The 20,411-nt window shown below is 34.5% G+C and overlaps 1 protein-coding gene and 1 pseudogene across 3 annotated transcripts; both read right to left on the reverse strand.

Annotated features, from left to right (window-relative positions):
- Positions 1 to 3,612: 3,612 nt before the first annotated feature.
- Positions 3,613 to 4,200, reverse strand: LOC122000044 (annotated as a pseudogene).
- A 4,345-nt stretch (positions 4,201 to 8,545) lies between these two features.
- LOC122001300 lies at positions 8,546 to 19,350 on the reverse strand. Of its 3 annotated transcripts, XM_042555980.1 has the most exons (6): positions 19,143 to 19,349; positions 18,966 to 19,048; positions 16,497 to 18,894; positions 11,455 to 13,197; positions 9,623 to 9,869; positions 8,546 to 9,546 (listed from the first exon to the last, which is right to left on the reverse strand). In XM_042555980.1, coding segments are annotated over exons 2-6 (4,926 nt in total). In that variant the 5' UTR covers positions 18,968 to 19,048; positions 19,143 to 19,349; the 3' UTR covers positions 8,546 to 9,010. The 3 variants fall into 3 exon arrangements, with proteins under 3 accessions (XP_042411914.1, XP_042411913.1, XP_042411912.1); XM_042555979.1 differs by having other exon boundaries at positions 11,455 to 13,194; positions 16,497 to 19,048; positions 19,143 to 19,350; XM_042555978.1 differs by having other exon boundaries at positions 16,497 to 19,048.
- Between the last annotated feature and the right edge of the window lie 1,061 nt (positions 19,351 to 20,411).

Here is a 20,411-nt window from a genome sequence, read left to right on the forward strand (position 1 = left end):
CGGCAAACCAACCACGTAGGAAGAAGCATTCATAGTACCAGTACTATGTTTGGTGGAGGGGAATAAAATAGGACAAGAGAGAATGGACAGAAATGAATTGAGATGAAAATCCAAGCTGGTTAGTCTCCATTTCTGGACTTTTTAGTGTAGAAAAACAGATCTTAGTTCCTTGATTAACGCCGGTGGATATGGTGAAAATTTTCTAACTTTGTGAGAAATATGGCAATGGGTTTGACTTGGAGGTATGACAAGTATAGTGCTTGTTGCTCAGTACAAATACTTGTGTGTGGACCGAAGGCATTCGACATATGGCAGGACTTCCACCTTCATTATTTAAGCTGGCTATGTCCTCTTTCACCAACCCCTACCAGTGCAGGGCACCTTTAGTAGCTTAGGGAGAACCATTCAGTTTCAATGTAGAGTGAGTCACCTCACATGGCTAAGACTTGAGAGTCCAAAAAGTGTAAGAGTTGATGTATGACCTTTTGTAAAAGGTGAAAACAAATCATTAGTTCAATTTCATTTTCTTCCAATTGTACATGTTGAGAGGAGAGAGCAAAAGAAGCCTGTATGGAGCCTTAAAACAATTCAAGCTAAGCATGGGACAATTGATTTCTCCTTATATTCTTCTCTACAGTTAGGGTAACCTAATTTGTCTATCTCATTTTTTATCATTTCGATCTAATGCTTGATTGCACTATTACATTTGATGTAGTTTTGTATTCTTCTTTTCTAAGTAAAAGTGGTCAGAGTTAAAACTTCTTGAACTCCAAGCTCTCTAACCAACTTCAAGAAAAATGAAATGGTAGAAAGTGGCTACATGCATAAGATAGCAATGACATTAAAGCTTCTACTTGAAATAAGCCTTTTGAATAATCTTTTTACATTACTCTTCAGAATGGTAGAAAAAAACTTTTTTGTGGCTCAATAAAAAAAATACCAAAAAACAGCTTCATTTTTTAGTTGAATAAACATTCTTATTATTCTATATATAGATGTTTCTCTGTTGGTAAATATTTTATTTTCACATATTTACAATTTCATTAGCTGGTCTCATTTAGTCGAATAAGGCTATAGCCTCGTTGTAAAAGAAATTCTAAATAGAGATAATGCAATTTCACACATTATTTTTTTTAACATTTGGACAAAAAAATATCATCCCTATTTAAAATTTCGGATATAGAATTATATTGTTATCTCAACACTAGGACAGAATTACAATGATATTTAAAATAACAATCTTTTTTTTTATTTGTTACATTGCATACTAGATATTAATAAAATATTAAGACTTTCTTTTATTTTGTTAAATATCTAGTAATATTTATAGTGCAGCAAAAGCACATCCATAAGTGATTAAAGCTTTTAGATTGTATTTGATACTTTCATCTAATAATCATTTTAAAGTTTCCTGCTCAACTGAGGAAGGGTTGCTACTTGCTAGGAAAATGGTAAAAATTAAAAAGACTTTTTTTTTTTTATTAAAACAACATATATTCCCATCGTAATTTATTTCTATTATTATTAAATAAAAGTGCGACGGTCCACGCCGGAAAAGTTCAGTAGAAATCTAGGTGGATATGGAGTCTCTTCTATCGAATTTTGACCCGTTTAATTATTATAAAAAAAATATGAAATCATCACATCAGCGGCCCCCTAAAATTGATCCTACGAATATGGAGGGAGGTAAATGTAGGTACATAGCTGAAAACGCATAGCCGAGACGCTAACCCCAGGCAATGACATCCCGAGGATCGAACCCTGAACCTTTCGGCCACGAAACCATATGCCTCCAACTGTGCTATGCCCTGGAGACCTCTTTTGATTATTATAGTCATTATTTTATGTACTTATCAACTGAGCTAATAATGAGATTTAAAGGGCATTTGGTTTTCTTAAAAATATAAATCCAAATAAAAATCATAGTATTATGGAATGAGAATGAGAATGAGAATGAATATGAATATTACTCTTAAAAGTAATGTTTAATTAGTTAAATATTTTCTATCGGAATAAATCAAAATTTTCTTTTTTACCTTTAAAGGAAAATAATAGAAAAAATTAGATGTGAGAGAAAAATATGATGAAAGAGAAAGTATGATGAGAGAGAAAGTGTGATGGGAAAAATGAAAAGAGGGAAAGTGTAATGACAGAAAATGAGAAATGAGAGTGTAATGAGAGAAAAAATATGATAAGAGAGAAAGAATTATTGGAGAGGATGAAAAGAGAGAAAGTGAAATGAGAAAAAATGAGGAGAGAGTGTGTGATGGGAAAGATTAAGGAGAGAAAAAGTATGATAAAAGAGAAAATGTGATGAGAGAGAAAGTGTCATGAGAAAAAAAGAGAAAACAAATGTGATGTGAGAGAAAGTGTGCTAAAAAAGGAGAGAGTGTGATAGGAGAGATTGAGGAGAGATAAAGTGTCATGAGAAAAAAAGAGAAAAGAGAGTGTGATGGGAGAAATTGAGAGGGGAGAAAGTATGATAAGAAAGAAAGTGTGACGAAAAAAAAAAAAGGAAGAGAATGTGATGGAAGAGATCAAAGAGAGAGAAAGTGTGTGATAAAATACAGGGTCGTCCCAACTGGTTTGGAGGCCCTAGGCAAATTTTTATTTTTATTTTCAGAAAACAATATTAGTTTATTTTATATAAAATGTAATTTTTTTAAATTTTTTTAGATGAAAAATTTAATTAAAAATTTATATTTAAGCTTCATAATAATTTTTTTCTATGGATAAAATTGTTAAATTATTTATTTTTTATGAGATATTATTGAACATAAATAAAATTTTATTAATTTTAATTTTAAGAACTTTTTTCATAACTTTATATTAACAAATTTTATTAGTAGTATTATAAGTTATTCATGTATAAAAAATGTTTTTTAATATCTCACGTAGATTTTAGTTTGAATTTATTATTTATATTTTTTTTATAAAGTATTATCTTTAAGAAAAATTTAAGTGATTTTCATGTCAATTGTCAATTGATTTTTTTGAGTTTTTATTTTTAACATTAATAACAAATATATAGTTCATATTTTTATTGAATAATATGTTTTTAATATCCGAAATCAATTTAATGTTTAAAAAAACTAATATACTATTTTGTATCAAATCAAATGAATAAAAATCCTTATTTTATGTTCTTATAAAGGGGAAGAAAAGTGTAAGGTAGATCATGAGTAAGGAAGAAAATGATGTCCTTTAAAAATATTATTGACAAGAGAGGAGAAAGATATGAGATCGAGTGAGAGAGAAAAAAGATGTGAAAGCACTAATAAGAAAATAAAAAATTATGAGATTATCGATAATTATTAGAATATGTTTTTTTAGCGATCAACATAGAAAATAAAGAATCAATTCGGGGGTTTTTTAAAAAAATAAGATACACAATTGAAAAAAATAAAAAATAAATAAAATTAGAATAATTTAAATTTTAAAAATTGATATTTTTTTAATTATCTAAATTTAAGGATGAATATATATATATATATATATATATATATATATATATATATATATATATATATATATATATATATATAGACTGATCGATTTAGCCGGTCTTCTCACGCCCGTCGTGTCAATCGCCCGTCTTCTCTCGCTTGTCTTCTCACGCTCGTATGGGGAATTGCTGTCGCTGCTTGTGTGCTATTCTTTTGCTGGTCTCCGTCCTCCCTCCCACCTGAATCGTAGCAAAGAACACAAACTTGAGGTTCGTTCTCTGTATCCTCCTGCTGTGCCTCTCCAGCAGCTTTAGGTTTCCTGTGTTCCTCTTCTTGCAGCTGTCCTCTGCATGATTCAGCCTAGTATTTCTTGAGCTTGTTCTGCTTTCTCTGCATGATCGCCTACGTAGCTTCTGGCCGATCGCTAAAATGCCTCACACTATTAGCCCATAAAGCAAGAAATCCAAGATTGCAAATTCAAAATCCTACGAGCTGGGACCTTGGGAGGTGATCAGCCGGTAAACCCGGCAGAGCAACAGCACGTCCTTGGGCTTCAGCAGTCGCACCCGGGTGAACTTCACGGTGCCGCTGTCCTGCTTCGTCTCCGAGACAGTGAGCGTCACCAGGGCCACGTAGTGCCCCGGGTTGCTCTTCATCACGTCGGCGGCGCTCGTCGGCCAGTAAAGCCTCTCCGCCTTCCCCTCCTGGGTGCTGAATCACCACCGCTGCCACCTCAGGCTAGGCAATTCCCCATTCGGGCGCGAGAAGACAAGCGAGAGAAGACGGGCGACGGGGCTGAATCAATCAGTGGATCAATTTAGCCTCACTGGATCGATCAGTAGATCGATCCAATACTAATTTTGATGCGCGCCGCACCAAACCGCACGGAGCCTGCCGTAGGAGATCTTTTATATATATATATATATATATATATTATCTTACTATTTTATTAAAAATCTCTCCCCTTTATTAACTAATTTTGGTGAAGCCTAAAATGAATTTACGTTAATATCCTTTTTCTATTCATACTAAAAATAATTCCAAGGTTTATTAGTAATTTCACAAGCGCAACAATCATTGATCTAGAGTTCGAGACTCAGCTGCGACATATTATTATGAATTTTTCTACCATTAATTTTCTCTAGTTGTTTTATATAAAAAAAATATAGTTCTTTTTAGTCTCACATCTTAGAATTGACAATACTATGATCAAAGAACCTTCTATAAATATTTTAGGACGACAATATTAAAAAATATACTTTTCTTAGTTTTTTTTACTAATATAAGTATAATATTAAATTAAATTAATTTTTTTCATAGGGAAACCATAAGGGTTACACTTGAAAATCCAAATAATTCGGATTTTCAAAGACCCAAATAATTTAGATTTTTAAAAGTCAGGTACTTTACTCTAATGACTTTACTAATGACTCTACTTTAGTATTTTAATGCTAAAATGCTTTAATTAATATAATTTCATTATAAAGGGTAAATGTGATTTTAATGTATTATATTACACACGCGACGCGTGTGCACGATCACTAGTATATATTACAAATAGTGGAATGATAAGTTGCGAACCTAGTATTTTAATGCTAAAATGCTTTAATTAATATAATTTCATTATAAAGGGTAAATGTGATTTTAATGTATTATATTACACACGCGTCTATAATTTCATTATAAAGGGTAAATGTGATTTTAATGTATTATATTACACACGCGACGCGTATGCATAATCACTAGTATATATTACAAATAGTGGAATGATAAGTTGCGAACAGAGGATTGTACTGCGGATTCTGATAATTCGAGAAGTTTTTATTTGGTTATGATCCAAAGAAGAAACAAAAAACAAAACGGATACTTACCTTAGTCCAATCCATTTTTTTTATAGAAAAATTATTTCATTTTGTTTTTTTGTTTGCATAACATGCATATGTTATGTCATACAATTTAAATATAAAAATACATGGGACGATTCAATAATTTGTATTAGATCTATGGGATAGCTAATGAGCTAAATTTTTGTTGAGAAATAGAAAATTTTATTTGATTTGAAAGGAATTTTTCCTATGGAACTATTCATCAGTCGTACTTGTACTGCAATAATATGAATGACTCGTTATTCACTATTCACTCGGTTTCTGGTCAATAATAAGATTATGTAGGAGAGATGGCCGAGTGATTCAAGGCGTAGCACGATCACTAGTATATATTAAAAATAGTGGAATGATAAGTTGCGAACCATTCCATGTGGAACAGTCCGCGACAAATTTATCGGGGTGCCTGAAATTAATATAGGCACCTAGATTTTTTTTAATTTTGGTCAGAGCTCCAGATTAAATCCAGATGCCCCGACTCTATTTTTTAAATTTTTTAAAAATTTAAAAAAATTAAAAATCCTTAAAAAATCCTTAATACATATATTATACCCCGTGAATACCTAAAATTATTTATATTGAATACTAAAACTCAAGAGGGAATTCTGAATCCTAGAGGAAAATCTTATTAGCTTAAATTCATTATAATCTATCCCCTAAATTTTAAAATCTTAAATTCTAAATATATATATACTAAAATATGGAAAATTAGGGGCCTCAATTTTATTAGGCCCTAGGTGGCCTATGCCTTGAGTTGACATTGATAAAATAAGGAGAGAGAAAATATGCTGAGAGAGAATAAGGAGAGAGAAAGTGATATGAAAGAAAAATTAAATAAATATATTTTGATATTTGATATTAAGGGGAAATTTTAGTTTTAGGTCAAGAGTATTTTTGGAATAAGGGAATATTTTGATTGTCGAAAATAGAGTAATGACTCATTGAGGGGGGAACATGTGAATGAGTATTACCTAATTATAAGGATTCATCCCCTTATTTATATTTCCATTCATATAATCTAAACATTAACAATGATAATCAATAATTATTATTCCTATTCTCTACTCTTATTCCCCTAAATCAAATACCCCCTTAATATATATTATTAAACTATATATTATAGTAGTTATAATTCGTTATTGATCTTTGTGTTTATATTGTAATAGTTTAGTTTACTATTATAATAAAATATTATTAGTATTAATCAAAATTGAAGTGTTTCTAGTGTAGTAATTTATGATTTGTAGCTGTTATAATATCGTTAAAAATAATTTTTTTAAAAAAAAAATATTGAAATTGGAATATTATTTTGATAATAAATAAAGGAGATCTCACTTGACTACTCATTAAATTATTTTTGTCAATGTAAGGTGCCCAGTTGGTTAGAGAGTGACAATTTTACTATAATGGGACAAGAGGTTAATTCTCGGTGGATGCATGTCCTCCGAGAAAAAAACTCTTTCACTCTCTAACTATTTTACGGTCGGCTATAAGTTGATTCTATAATTTACTTTTTTTATATATAATTTGGTGGCGGTTTGTAAGAAGCGTTTGAGATGAGCACAATTACTTTTTACTATAATAAGTGAGAAGTGAGAGTGTTAATGGAGAAAAACTAAGGATAGAATTCTAATTTACAGAAAATCATCGCAACACCAACCCAACTTGGTATACTGAATTGAATTAAACCAAACCATCTATATCAGAGACGAGCTCCGTAAGGGTAGTCCTGGACTATAACCCATTCCTTTTGTGACTCAATTCTCGTATATATCCATACACACTGAGTATTGATTTTCTTTTAAATAAAATAAATGAATTGAATAATTGAAGATGAAATAAAGGTACTAATTTAAAATTAGATCGATATCAAACAAAATTCATCAAATAGGTACGAAGATAAGAAATATGATATTCTAAATCCAAATTAATTTAGATTTAATCTAGTTATGATCAAATCAAATTTAATTAGATTAAACTGATTTAATCGATTGTTTACCATTAAAAAATTTATTTTCTCCTCTCTTTCATTTTTTTTCAAAACCATAACTTAGTTAGTTTCCTTTTCTTCTTCAACCATACCAACTCTAATTTTTTTTTTCTAGTAAGCTCACCCAAACATTATTTCCTAAATCCGTCCTGAATTATATCAACAGCAATTTAGCCAAATTGAACTTGCTTGCAAACTGATTTGTGCAGTGAATGAATTGATAGATTTGTGATATACTAGTTTAGTACTACCTATAAAACAAGTTGATATACTCTAAAATATAAATAGATAATCAATTACAAACCTGAAGGAATTGGTGGATTTCTAACATTATGCTTAAAGATTCAAATAAAAAGCACACTAAGATTTATGACGACTCACCCAAGGAAGTTGGGGCACGACCAACTCCTATGGACACACATTCTCTTCCGGTGTCATTGCCACTTACTAGGTGAGATACAACTATTAAAAAGCACATAAGGAGCGTTGTAAGAGCGATAGATGAGACGAGAGACAAAATCTATCAACGGAGACATTCACGACGACCTCACCCTCCGTCTTGTCAGCAGCAATGAACGAAGCACACATAGCTTAAGTGGAGGCAGGCGACGAGTGAAGGAGAGCGCAACAGTGGTGAAGGAGATGAAGGGCCCCTTCCAAAGGTCGATGCTGAGATGATCATGGAAATCATGGATAATGAGTAGCTGCTGGGAGCTCAAAGCATTGTGCCACTCCACTTCAATATATCAATCTAACTCTAATACATTCAAAATAGGATGTTAGTTCCGATCAATAACCATATACCAAACCCTTGATCAAATTTCAGAACATATCAAGACCTCGGCCCTTTGCCACCGAAATAAATTTATAAATTGTTCACAAGTTTGAGCAATGGCTGAGATATCAAGGGATTCATGCCAGAAAAAAGATAATATTGAAGACGAAACAGTAGTATATGCATCATTGCTGAATGGTATACACCAGGATTATTAACATAGAAAGCAACTTTTAGTTACATTGTTTTTCCCCTACCGGCTTTCCGCTGATGGAACTCAGCTTTAAAGCAACAAACATCTTGCAGTTCAAGTGAGTAATATCCATGCTCATAACAGATGGATGAACATTTCAAACATTTCTTTGGAACTGCGTGCAATAAAGATTGTGTTGCTAAATATAGCTGGACGCTTGCCAAATTAACTTACACCGAGGGAATAAACACTAGGCGATGCAAAATTAGATTATGGTTAATATGGGAAAACTTATACCAGTACAAATGGCCAGCGATTTAACCCAGCTTCGCCTGTCAGTAGCTTGTGATCTGATATAGAAAAACTTCTCGGCAGACGTACCGAGTGAACTATCAGTAGACATTTTCTGAAATACAGATGAAAACAGGGGAAAAAACAAATCTGTACAGGATTAGCATTGAAAACTACACACTATCTCCAGGGACAAATGAAAGAGCTAGTAGACGAAGCTGAAATTGTTAAACTGAAGTGGCTGAACAAAATCCTCAAAAAGGAACTTCTCTTTGGGTAGCTCTCCATGTCCGATATCACTTCAATCTGTTTGGTTTAGCTATAAGAAATCTCAAGGGCCAACTCCCAAGAAAATTCTTATCCAGCAAAATGAGTACAACCGTGATGAATCAAGGATAATTCTGGCAAATATAGCCTCAGTATCCTTATTGTTTACCCATCTCCAACAATGCCTTTCTCAGATGATTTTATTGCCTCTGCTGTCATTAGCGCAACTGTGGCTCGATGAAGTGAAAGATCAGCCTTGTGTAGCAACCACTGTGCTTTCTCTCTCTTAAGCTTAGCCATGTTCCATGCATGCTGAGCAGCACTTGTTGCATCACGCAACCTAAACTCATCCATATCAGCAAGATGCCTCTGAAACCCATTTGATGAAGCTTGCTTTATGCTAGAACTTTCAGAATAGTCTGAAGTCCATTTATTGACTTCATTTTTAGGTCTTTGATTATATGTGAATGGTGCCTTTTGAAGATACCTGGGAGACAGGAATGCATCAATCCTTTTTGAATTGCTTCGAGAATATCTCGAGTCTAGAAACCTTTCTGAACTATCATGAGCGAACAAGGATTCAGTGCTTGCAGTATCCCGTGGTGAAAAGGTAGATTGAGTCAGAAGCCCGTGATAAGAATCAGAAGATTCGTAGCTGGAACCAGTAACCTCCACGAGTGAAAAGCCATCCACTTTTCTCCCTGGTAGTACAGTAAAATATGAAATCAGCAGACATAAGATCAAAGCAATCAAGAGATATAGAAAAAAAAAAAGTACCAAGATTAGAGCAGCTATCTTGGTCTCTCGTTGAAACATTATGGTGGCCATTGAACATGAGCTTCTTATGAGATCTCTGCTTTGATAAAGGAACTTCCAAGCCTCGTGGTCTCAAACAAAAGGCAAACATAGGTGGTTTCTTCATTAAATCTGCTATGTCGTGGCATCCTCCGGATTGGATAGGGACTCTGCTCTGCTTTAATTCCCATTCCTTCAGTTGCTGCTGATACTGTTCCCAGAGAGGTGGCTGAAAGCCAAAGGAACAAGAGCATTGGACATTAAGGACTAATGCCAAAAAGTGGCTTCAAGGATCACAAGTTGAAAGATACTAAAACATACAGATGCATAAGATGATTGTAACCATATAAACACCTAAACTTCCAAACAAATGTGTATGTTCACATCATCCAAATGATCACTTGAGAGGATAGGAATTAGAGTTTATTTTATATCAACAACCTTAAATATTATGCTTTGACATAGTTCTCTAACCAATCTCTGTTAGCTTGGCCCACCCAGCAACATATATTCCTTTCAATTCAAAGGCGTCATAAAATTTAAAACAAGACGTAACATATTATAGTAGGTTGAAAAATTCTTAGAGCATCTATATAGTTGATAGAAAATTTCTCTAAGCATCTATATAGTTGTAGATGATACCAGGATACATACGCCAGAAAAAAATTGGATAAGAACAATTTCAATTACCCTTTACATAATGAAAGCCATTTGAATTTGCTCTCGTTATGTGCTAATTCTCCACAATGCATGATCATACAACTCAATGTGTTTCCCTCCATGTATGAACATTAAGATACCTAATTCAGCCACCACAAAAATCATATACCTTATGCGGGATAATTTCTAAATAATGAAGTGGTGAGACTTTGGCGGAAGCAATTCTCATCCTACCTCTATATGATAATTTCTTAGGAATATACTTCTACCCAAGGAAAGGAATATGGCTCCCAAAGTTGGGTGACTGTTCAAGTGCTTTTGAGTTTTGACAATGTCAGTTTATAGCTAGATTCTATGGTTTAAGCCAAGGCTAAAGCATGAAGTACAAATAACATCAACCGATTAAGGTTAGAATGTCAGGAAATAAGCAAATTAACCTAGCCTATCAAAGTTTAGAATCATCAAGCATTCTAAATGATGAAATTCTGGAATTATTAGGATTACAGAAATACTTATAAAAACTAACTCTACAACCAAAATAGGACAAATTATCTCATGTTGGTGAAAGAACACTAGCATCATCATATGTATTAATATGTATGGAAAAAGGTGGCTTATCCAGGAACAAAGCAAATCACACCAACCAATTAGGCATCGAATAAGGCAACAGAGGGAAGAAAAGGAAAAACGACAACCTAATCAAATAGCAATTAAATGTAATTTCCCTAGCTATGTAGGACTAGACACAATTGGCATGCACTATTCAACACAATAAAGTGTAATTATTAACTGGAATATGCCAACCTATGCCAATGTAATTATTATCTGCAAAAATATTGTAAGGTGCTGCTCAGCTATTCAATTTTTTGAAATTGTTGATTATGTGATTCCAAAAGGAGGTTAGGTAAACATCTTTGTCAAAAAAGCAGTCTACACTTATCTGCATAACTTCTTATATGTCCATAGGAGGTTAGGTAAATCCCATCAAGATCAGAAACAAAAAGGTCAGAAAGTTGGACAACTTAATGAGTGCACAAATGAACAATGACCATATTAAAACCTCGAGCAGGTTTATGCAATCGATACAATCAGTTCAGTGGCAATTGACTTCATCCACCATAATCATAGCATTATCAACCACCAAAACAATGTACCTGGAATTGCCGGATAAGAGGCAAACCTTTCTTCTTTCTCTTTTGCCTCCAATGGTCGTAAACAACTTCAACTGAGTCTGTCTGTCCAACATCAGCCATGTATTTCTCTATATCTTCATTGGTAAGTTCCTCACATTGTTGAGTATATGCAAGTTTCTCAAACCTGTCCATAACCTTTTCAAACATAGCTTCTGTAACCTCAGGAATCTTATTATCAGTGGAGTCCATAGAAACTCTCACTGAGGATATCCATTCCTCATCCTCACTGTCCATGTCATACAACACATGAGATGGATCCAGGGCAAAATCAACCTCGGAGCCAATATATCGAAAGTACTTTAAAGAATTCCTAGCAAAAGGCACCTCAATATAACCATCATCACTATCTGAGAACAACCTAACACCTGGAATTGGAATATTCTTCATAGAGGCAGCCCTAATGTTTTGATTATAGCATTCTTCATATATTTGTTTGAAAATATACCACTGGTTCCTGTCAGTGAACTCTAACATCCATTCTTTTCCTCCTTTCCACATCATAGCATGAGTGTATCGATTTGTGGTCCCAGGCTGTAAAACATGGTGTGCCTTGTATACATATTTTGTAACACCTGAAACCTGTACGCATATCCTCCAATTCTTCTGATCAGCTCGGTCAAGCTGAATTTTGGCTCCAAGTTCTCTCCAACATTTATCAGCATGAGTTATGAGGACATTAGCTTCACAGATAAGTGAATTTGAGGAATTCCGTGAACTTCTGGAATAACCAGAAGATGAATTTGCAACAAGTTCCTTAACCTTTTTAAGAGAATTTATCTTCTGATGGTTAATTATAGATTTTGAAGCATGTTCATGACCTCCAGGTAACATTGAATATGAGACCTGGGTTCGAGGTCTCTTGTAGCCACTAGAAACACCATTGGCCATAAGATCTGTGGAACCCAGTTTCGGACTGTGAATAAATGTCCGTGAAAGTGAAGTATGGCGATTGCGATGCCACATACTTTGTGGAACGTTTGCCCTAGGGTTTTCATGTTCTTTCATTTCAAGGATCAAATTGGAAGCAGGGTGATGCATCAACAAACCTTTTTTAATATTATGCTTCTCAACTTCCTCAAGTGGAACCTCAATATTGGTGGTATTGATTATATGTCTATCATTATGAGATTTCAGAGGAAATGAATCTTCAGCATATTCAGAACCAAAATGAACGGTGTGCACAGATGTTGCAGACTCATTTGGAGTTCCAGATAGCAAGACACACCCATGGTCGGCAATATTCCCCACACCATCATCACCAGCTACAAGATCTTGATGGCCATTAGACTTATTGTTGTTAGCATATCTATTACCATAAGTTCCATCAGTCAAAGTATGTGTACTTGATGATATGTGATCAACTGCAGCCTCACTGAAGCAAGACCACATTCTACCAAGCCTTTCTGGAGCTTGCTTAGGGGCTTCATCAAAAGAAACACAGAGATCAGACGTTGATGTATTATTAGTATTATCTGCATCTTTTGGTGAAGAAACTGAAGTCCGAGCTCCAGAAGTTGTTTCTTTCTCAATTGGCAACTTGTGATACAGACTTAGAGAAAAGGATGATCCTTTTGCAAGATAAAGGGAACATGGATAATGCTTCTCATGCTCTTCAGTCACATAATGAACAAAATTATTCAAAACTGGATTAACTGCATTATTCATATCAGGTCTACAGAATAGGCTTGACCTTTCCCAAAACTTCTGCAAAAGAAATAAACAACATCGGTCAGATAAAATCATTCCTAGTTGACAAAGTAGAACTAGGCTTCAATATAAATTAGTTGTGTACCCTTTCTAAAGGGCAGCCCGGTGCACAAAGCTAGCAAAGAACTAGGTTTCGGTATAAATTAGTTGTGCACCCTTTCTAAAGGGCAGCCCAGTACACGAAATTCCGGTCAATGCGGGGTTCCAGGGAAGGGGAACACATTAAAACCTCTCTAAACCAAGGGCATGGATATGAAAACCAACGCTCTAAGAAAGTATTGTTTTAGGAAATGGCCTAGTCAAATATTATAGTACTAGTATATAGCAGCAAGTCTTCATTTGGTGAACATGATGGCAACAAGTTCCAAAATCTTTATCAACTTGTTAGCAATCACCTTCAAAATTTAGTAAAATTGAATCAGGTCCATTTGGCACCCCCTAAAAAAGAAAACAAAAAACCAAAAAAAAACCGGTAATAAAATATATAAGGTATCCAAGAAAAGTTAACTTGATAGATTCAATCTTGGGTTATACTATTTAAGGAAAAAAAAAGTATACTAGAAGAATAACAGAAACCTTAGTAATTAATTATGTTGTATATTATGACCTAGATGATAAGTTTGATGAATACAATCATATGACGATAGATAGTAAGGTTCCCTACTATGAATCTGTGATGATGGGAAAGTTGTTTGATGAGTTGGTAAGTTTTCTAATGTGACCTAGACAACTCTGATTCAACTTCTGGAAAATCCTCAACTTTTAAGGTTAAGGTTGGACCGTAAATTGATCACCATGGACCCTAATATTGGCAGGAACCAGATGTTTTAGGCTTTTAGCTCATCTGTCTTATACAGATATATAAATTGAATCCTCTTCTACTCATTTGAAATAACATAAAATGAATTTAAATAATGCAAACCTTAAACATCAATGAATTTTATCGAGTAATGCTTCATGATAATAAAATGCCTTCCCAGCAGAAAACTACTTCAAACAATTGTCTCTAATATGAACAATTCCAATAATTTGTCTTGAAATAGGTAAAGAGCAACACTAAAACATAGGGGCAATGTGATGATCTAGCCAATGACGAAACCTACTTAAGATCAAATTTTTTATAACAAAAAAAAAAAAATATAGATTTGTATTCAATATTTGCAGATGATACAATGTCTATATCTGTTGCAGTTATATGAATGATGGATTTGAATCATCAGGTATGAATAAAACATTACTGTCTACCAGATACAACAACAACAACCAAGCATTATCCCACTAGGTGGGGTCGGCAACATTACTGTCTACCAGATATGGGAAAAAAAACATGATAGTTGTGTTTATAGACCAAAAGAACTCCAGATTAACCACCCAAGAAAAACTATAAGCAAATCCATGTCATGTTTAACAAAAATAATTTGTAAATGGCTCCAATTATGAACAAATTCTAACAACAACAACAAAAAACTAAGTATTACTAGCAATATAGTCTTACACTGAGTTCATGGTGTATAAGATAATAAGATCCATATTTCCAACCTCAAATAGTAAGGATTTCTCTTGTATTCTAGAAAACATTTCTAGGTCTCTAAATCTGAATCAGAAAACAAAGTAAACCTCAAAGGATTTCCACATAGCTATTGCCCACATTAATGAAGTTAGTGGTATTTAAATATTATTCCAACATGGTTAGGTTTAACATCCTACATGGCTAGATAGCATAATGCAAAAAGGGGCAAGAAAAACACTCTTCTGTTCATATATAGTTTAAACTATTGTGACCAGTTGACTTGGTGTGTGGTGCATAGACAGTCCACAACCAAAATAAGCACTTAGCCACAACAGACTTGTTAGTCCCAATTAATAGGATCTAGATACATCAATCTTATCATATCATTGAACTCTAGACAAGGTCATATCACTAGTAATATGAAATTGTTAAATCACTTTTTATGACCCATTTATAAATATATAAATATTTAATTAGTTATTTAGTAGTAATCTATATAAACTGTAAATATATAATCTAATAAATAAATTATAAATATATAGTATAATAGCATATACATGTTATATCATATAATCTTATGGATTATATTTTCAGTGTTTTATAATTCAAGATATGTTCTTTGCATTTAAAATTTGTTTGAATTTGTTAAATAGGTTGTGTTGGCCTGACCCATTTATGTTCCATTTAATTATATGGGTTGTATCAAATAACCTGCTTATGAGATCATAAAAATGTTCCCATTTATAAGTGGGTCATCATACGATCATAGGTTTTGACCCATTTATTAAATGGGTTGAGTTTGTGTCAAGATTCAGATCATGGGTCAACACTACATGATCCGTCTATAACCCATCAACCTAAATTGCCACCCCTTGACTCAGACCTTCAAATTGATTAAATTTGGAAACTATTAATTATCTTTTAACAAGTCCATATTTTCTCTCATTTTATCATTTTTCAAAGCCACCCATACAACAACTCCTTGTATTAGCATTTGTTTCTATTGTCTTTTCCATTAACATAAGCCGACCCAACATAGTGGGATAAGGCTTGGTTGTTGTCGTCATCGTCTTCCTTTCTATTAACATCATAAATTCATCTTAATTCTCTATGTTGATTTTTTGCAGGTGAATTTCCTAATTGCCAATCACTTTGACCCAAATAGTAGTTTTACTGATCCTACAATAGGCTTGTAAAATTTTACAAGCCAAAAAATCACAAGATGACTAAATGCCTCAATTCATAAAATAGAAACCATAAAAAAAGGCAGCCCGGTGCACGAAGCTCTCATCATGCGGGGTCCCGGGGAAGGATCCATTGTATGCAGCCTTACCCTGCTTTTTGCAAGAGGCTGTTTTCAAGATTCGAACCCTTGACCTTTTGGTCACATGGCAACAACTGTACCATTGCGCCAAGGCTCCCCTTCATAAAATAGAAACCATAATGTTCTAAAATCTTTCCACTATTATTCAACGCTATTTGAGTCATAACATTGCATTTGGAGGAAGGCCAACATGTCATAACTACAATGTAACTTTTAGCAAGGCTCAAAAGATATAGCAAAAGGACAAGTCTAAGATACTCCTTAATACAGAAAATATAAATGGAATACTAACACGTTAAACTCCTAATCCGCTGAATAACCAAGCTTATATTGTTAAGTAGAGAAAAGCAAGTTAGATAGTACAATGATACCATGAACTAGAGCAGTAAATGAATTGCACAGAAAATAAATAAGAGCACATTTTGTCAGCAAAGCAAGAACCTTCCAGATAGAAATAAGTACCTCAAGCAGCTTAACAGAGCTGTGTGATATTTCATTGGTAGAAAGGTACAGTTTATTTGAACAGATGTAAGGAGGTGAGATCAATGCCTCCTTTGTGAAAAGCTTTTTAAACTTTCCCTCAAAGTGCCTCCATCTTGAACTTTCCATCTTGGAGAACAAATTATAAAAAAGAAGGTTCTCACCTGAATTGTTCAATCTTGAAATGCTTAGCACAATTGACGGATATTGAATTAAAGTGTTGGTGCAGTTGCTCTTTTCAACATATTGATTCAGTATCTTGATGATCACACAGAAAAGAGAGACCGCATGCTTTAAACATCCCTCAAACAAAATAAACCTTAGTCCACGAATGCCATCAATAAAAAATATCTCCATGTGAACGTTAGGCCATCCACAAACCAGTTTACCATGCCTTGCATTATAAAGTGATCGAAAAAGCCAAAAGATTTGGCTTTGAGAAGTGAAGTCCAGAGTCCATCGAAGTGGTAAGCTCAATTCAACAATAACTTGTTGGAAGTTCACCATAGTCGACTTTTTCTCAGCTTCCCATCTAGGAGTCATACTGCTAACAATAGAGAGAATGCTTGCAGAACCACCTTGATCACTATCAACAGCATGTTGTGCCAGTTTGGTTTTAAAATCTTCCTTTTTATTTCGGAACCGTTTTCTGAAGTAAACATAAGGTAACTTCTTGCTTTGAGAATCAATACTTTTCTTCTGCTCAGATACACCATTATTGTTCCAATCACATGACTGATGTGATCCCTTGCAATTTGGTAATAAGTCACTAGATATTGTATCCAGTTGAATCATAGGGATGTTTTCTTTCGGTTCCGGTAACAGCAAAGGACTGGTATCCTTCAAAGGACTAGCTCTAAGATGTCCCTTTGTGGTATTGGAAGGGCAAGATGTAGTTCGATGGGTTGTACGAGTCAGCCAGGAGATAATGGGTTCTGATTCTGTGAGGCTTCCTAGATAACTGCTCTCTGCGGTGTCTACCTCTTCAACTTTTTTGTTTTGTGTCTCTGTCCCTGGTTTCTCAAAGTTAAATTTGCTAGAAACTTCACTGGGGAAAAGTAATAGTTTAAATCTTTCCTTTTGGAGGTTAATCCACTCCTCATCTCGATCATCATACTTGACATGATGCAACCTAGTCATAGGATTGTAACTCTTAATCAGGCCAAAGTACCAATTCTGATCCAAAGGCCAGAAAACTCTGATTCGTTGTTTAACCAAACAATAAGGGTCCATATCCCTCAAAAAGACTTCATAAAAATGGCGGCGCTTCCGAGCAAAGCTTTTTCCATTGTGTCTCCTTGGGCGAAGACTCCTACCTGATGAATCAATTGAACAAGCCTCACCTTGAGAACCCTTCATTCTCTCATGGTCAGATTGTGAACAAGATAAGTTTTTCACTGAATCAGCTCCACTTTTTGACCTCTTTGCAGAGAAACCAGTGCAATTCGGATCAAAACGTGAAGAAAGCATTCTAGCAGCATTCTCCTCAAGGTTTTCCTCATCATCATCCTGAGAAACAGAAACTGAATTCACACTATTGTCCGCAAAACGTGCCTGATTAACAAGATTTCTTTGTTCAGACATCTTTGTGTTCTCCTGTCTGTTTCTAACCTTTCTATTCCCATCCTTGATAAAACTGTGATTTCCAACACTGGTGGAAGGAGTAGAATCATCTTTATGGGACCCACTTATATCACACTCATCTACTTTCTTCTTTTTCTTCCTCTTCTTTTCACTCAATTCCTTTGGCTTCAAATTGTCTTTGACAATTAATTTATTATCCAGAACATTAGTATTAACCTTTGCATGGCAAGAGTTAGATATTTCAGTTTCCAAGCTTATGGGATCTTTAGATTTTCTTGACTTTGGAATGCCCCTACGCCGCTTTGGAAGAAGGAAACCATCGTCTGTATAATTTTTGCTTTTAGATTCATCAGCGATAGATGCATCATCTATCTCCCTTGTGGGCTGTGAATAATGGTCCTTAGCTGAATTTTGTGCATCTCCATTTGTTCCTTGCAGATTATGTGTGGCATCACTTCTACTGGAGGTATCATCACTCTTGGGGACACTGGAAATTTGATCTTTATCTGACTTTGGGACATTTGAACTGTTTCTCTGCCGCTTAGAAGCAGGTACAAGCCTGCTCAAGGATACCTCTTTTCTGTTTTTTTTCCTTGGCTTTGAAAGAACTTCTCCATCCTCCTCAAATTGGGAGCCTAGCTTCTTCTTGAGGACTTTATTTTCTACTTCCCACACTGAAACCTCCTTCTTGACGCTGGATTTCCTCTCAGAATTTCTTGGTTTTTTCACATAAATACTCTGGAGATCCAAAGATTTTGGCTTCTTAGGTATATCAGATTCCTCATTCTTGTCGACCCTAATTTCCATCAACAATTACAAAATTCAAAGAAATAATGAATAAAATCCAAATTTCATCACCCATTTTACATGGCGAGCAGACTGTCGTCCTAATTTCGGATCCAAAAACATAATTCCAAGCCAACGATCCCCAAATCTGTCCTAAATCGAACCTAAACAAAGAAAAAAAATCGATATGAATCATTTGCTCCATCGATCCCCACCCATATCGAAACGATTAAACAAAGGAATGAAGGAATAACATACCTAGAGATACAACATCTCCAGACAAATCTCCTATCGATCAGATCCGAAATCGAAGGGAAACCCGTTTCTGAAGTCCAATTCCACCTTCCCGAAGTAATCGCGCGATTGATCGAGGTTCACGACGGTGATTTTCCAACCCTAGAAAACGAAGGGGCCTAGGGTTTCATACACGTAAGGAAAGGATCGGGGCGAAAAAGAGGAACAAAAACAGAAAATGAAAAGAAAAATTAACAAAAACCGTAACCGTTGGATCCCCAACTGACGGTTCGAGTGCCTTGTAGAGACGCCCGACGAATCAGCCGGAAAACCAAAATCGCAAACGACCGGGAAGCAGCGCACGGACACGATCGCTTCCCTTCACGAAACGAACGGTGGACATCGGATTAATCGCTATGCGACTTGGTGGGAGAGACGGAGATCGAGAGGTAAAGTAGAATTTGCAAAAGTCTCCTCAATCTTTTTCTTTTCTGTTTAGTCATCGGGTGGTGAGTTATTTACATTTGGGTCCATATTATTTCTGAATTTAAATGGCAATAATGTCATTTAATCTTACACGCTTGTTGTTACCATAGAGATTGGTAGGGCTCCATGATGATGCTGTATTTTTGTTGAATCAAAGTTAATTAGAAACTGTCTACAACATTATTTAAAAAAGAGTAGAAAAAATACGGGGAATTAATATAGAGAAGAAAATTTCACAGGGAAAGACAAAATTATTCAAAGATTTCCGGTATAAATAAAAGTCTTCTCATATAAAGAGACCACTATTGGATTCATTATGATTTACTTCCTTCATTCCCTTATAAGACTAACAATGAGGAGTGTTTAAATGAACGAGTTACTTTTTATCATGTGAAATCTTATTAGATTGAGTGAAAAAGGAAACTGAATAAATTGCTCAGATTAGTTAATTAGGTAGTTGATTAAGATCGAATGGAATACGCTAAACATTTGTTTTTTGATTATATTTCAAAACTAATAGGTTAGATTTGCTTAACTGTTCTTGGTGGTTGAATTATCATCAGACGTCAAACAGCATGCTCTCATTAGCAAATCTAAATGTTTATTCTTCTGTGAGAAAAACCGAGATGGACGAGGACAAGCCAGTTACATCTGAACATTGAATCTGACGTTCAGAAAGTAACAACTCCTATCAAACACGTTAGTACACCCACTTCCAGGATTTAGTTGCTTTGAAGAACTAACTAATCTGAAGGTAAGTTTGTGACACACGGCTCATGCCAACATTTTATCAGAATACTGAATAAC

Source organism: Zingiber officinale, chromosome 7A (assembly GCF_018446385.1).
Source record: "Zingiber officinale cultivar Zhangliang chromosome 7A, Zo_v1.1, whole genome shotgun sequence".
Classification (NCBI taxonomy): Eukaryota; Viridiplantae; Streptophyta; class Magnoliopsida; order Zingiberales; family Zingiberaceae; genus Zingiber; species Zingiber officinale.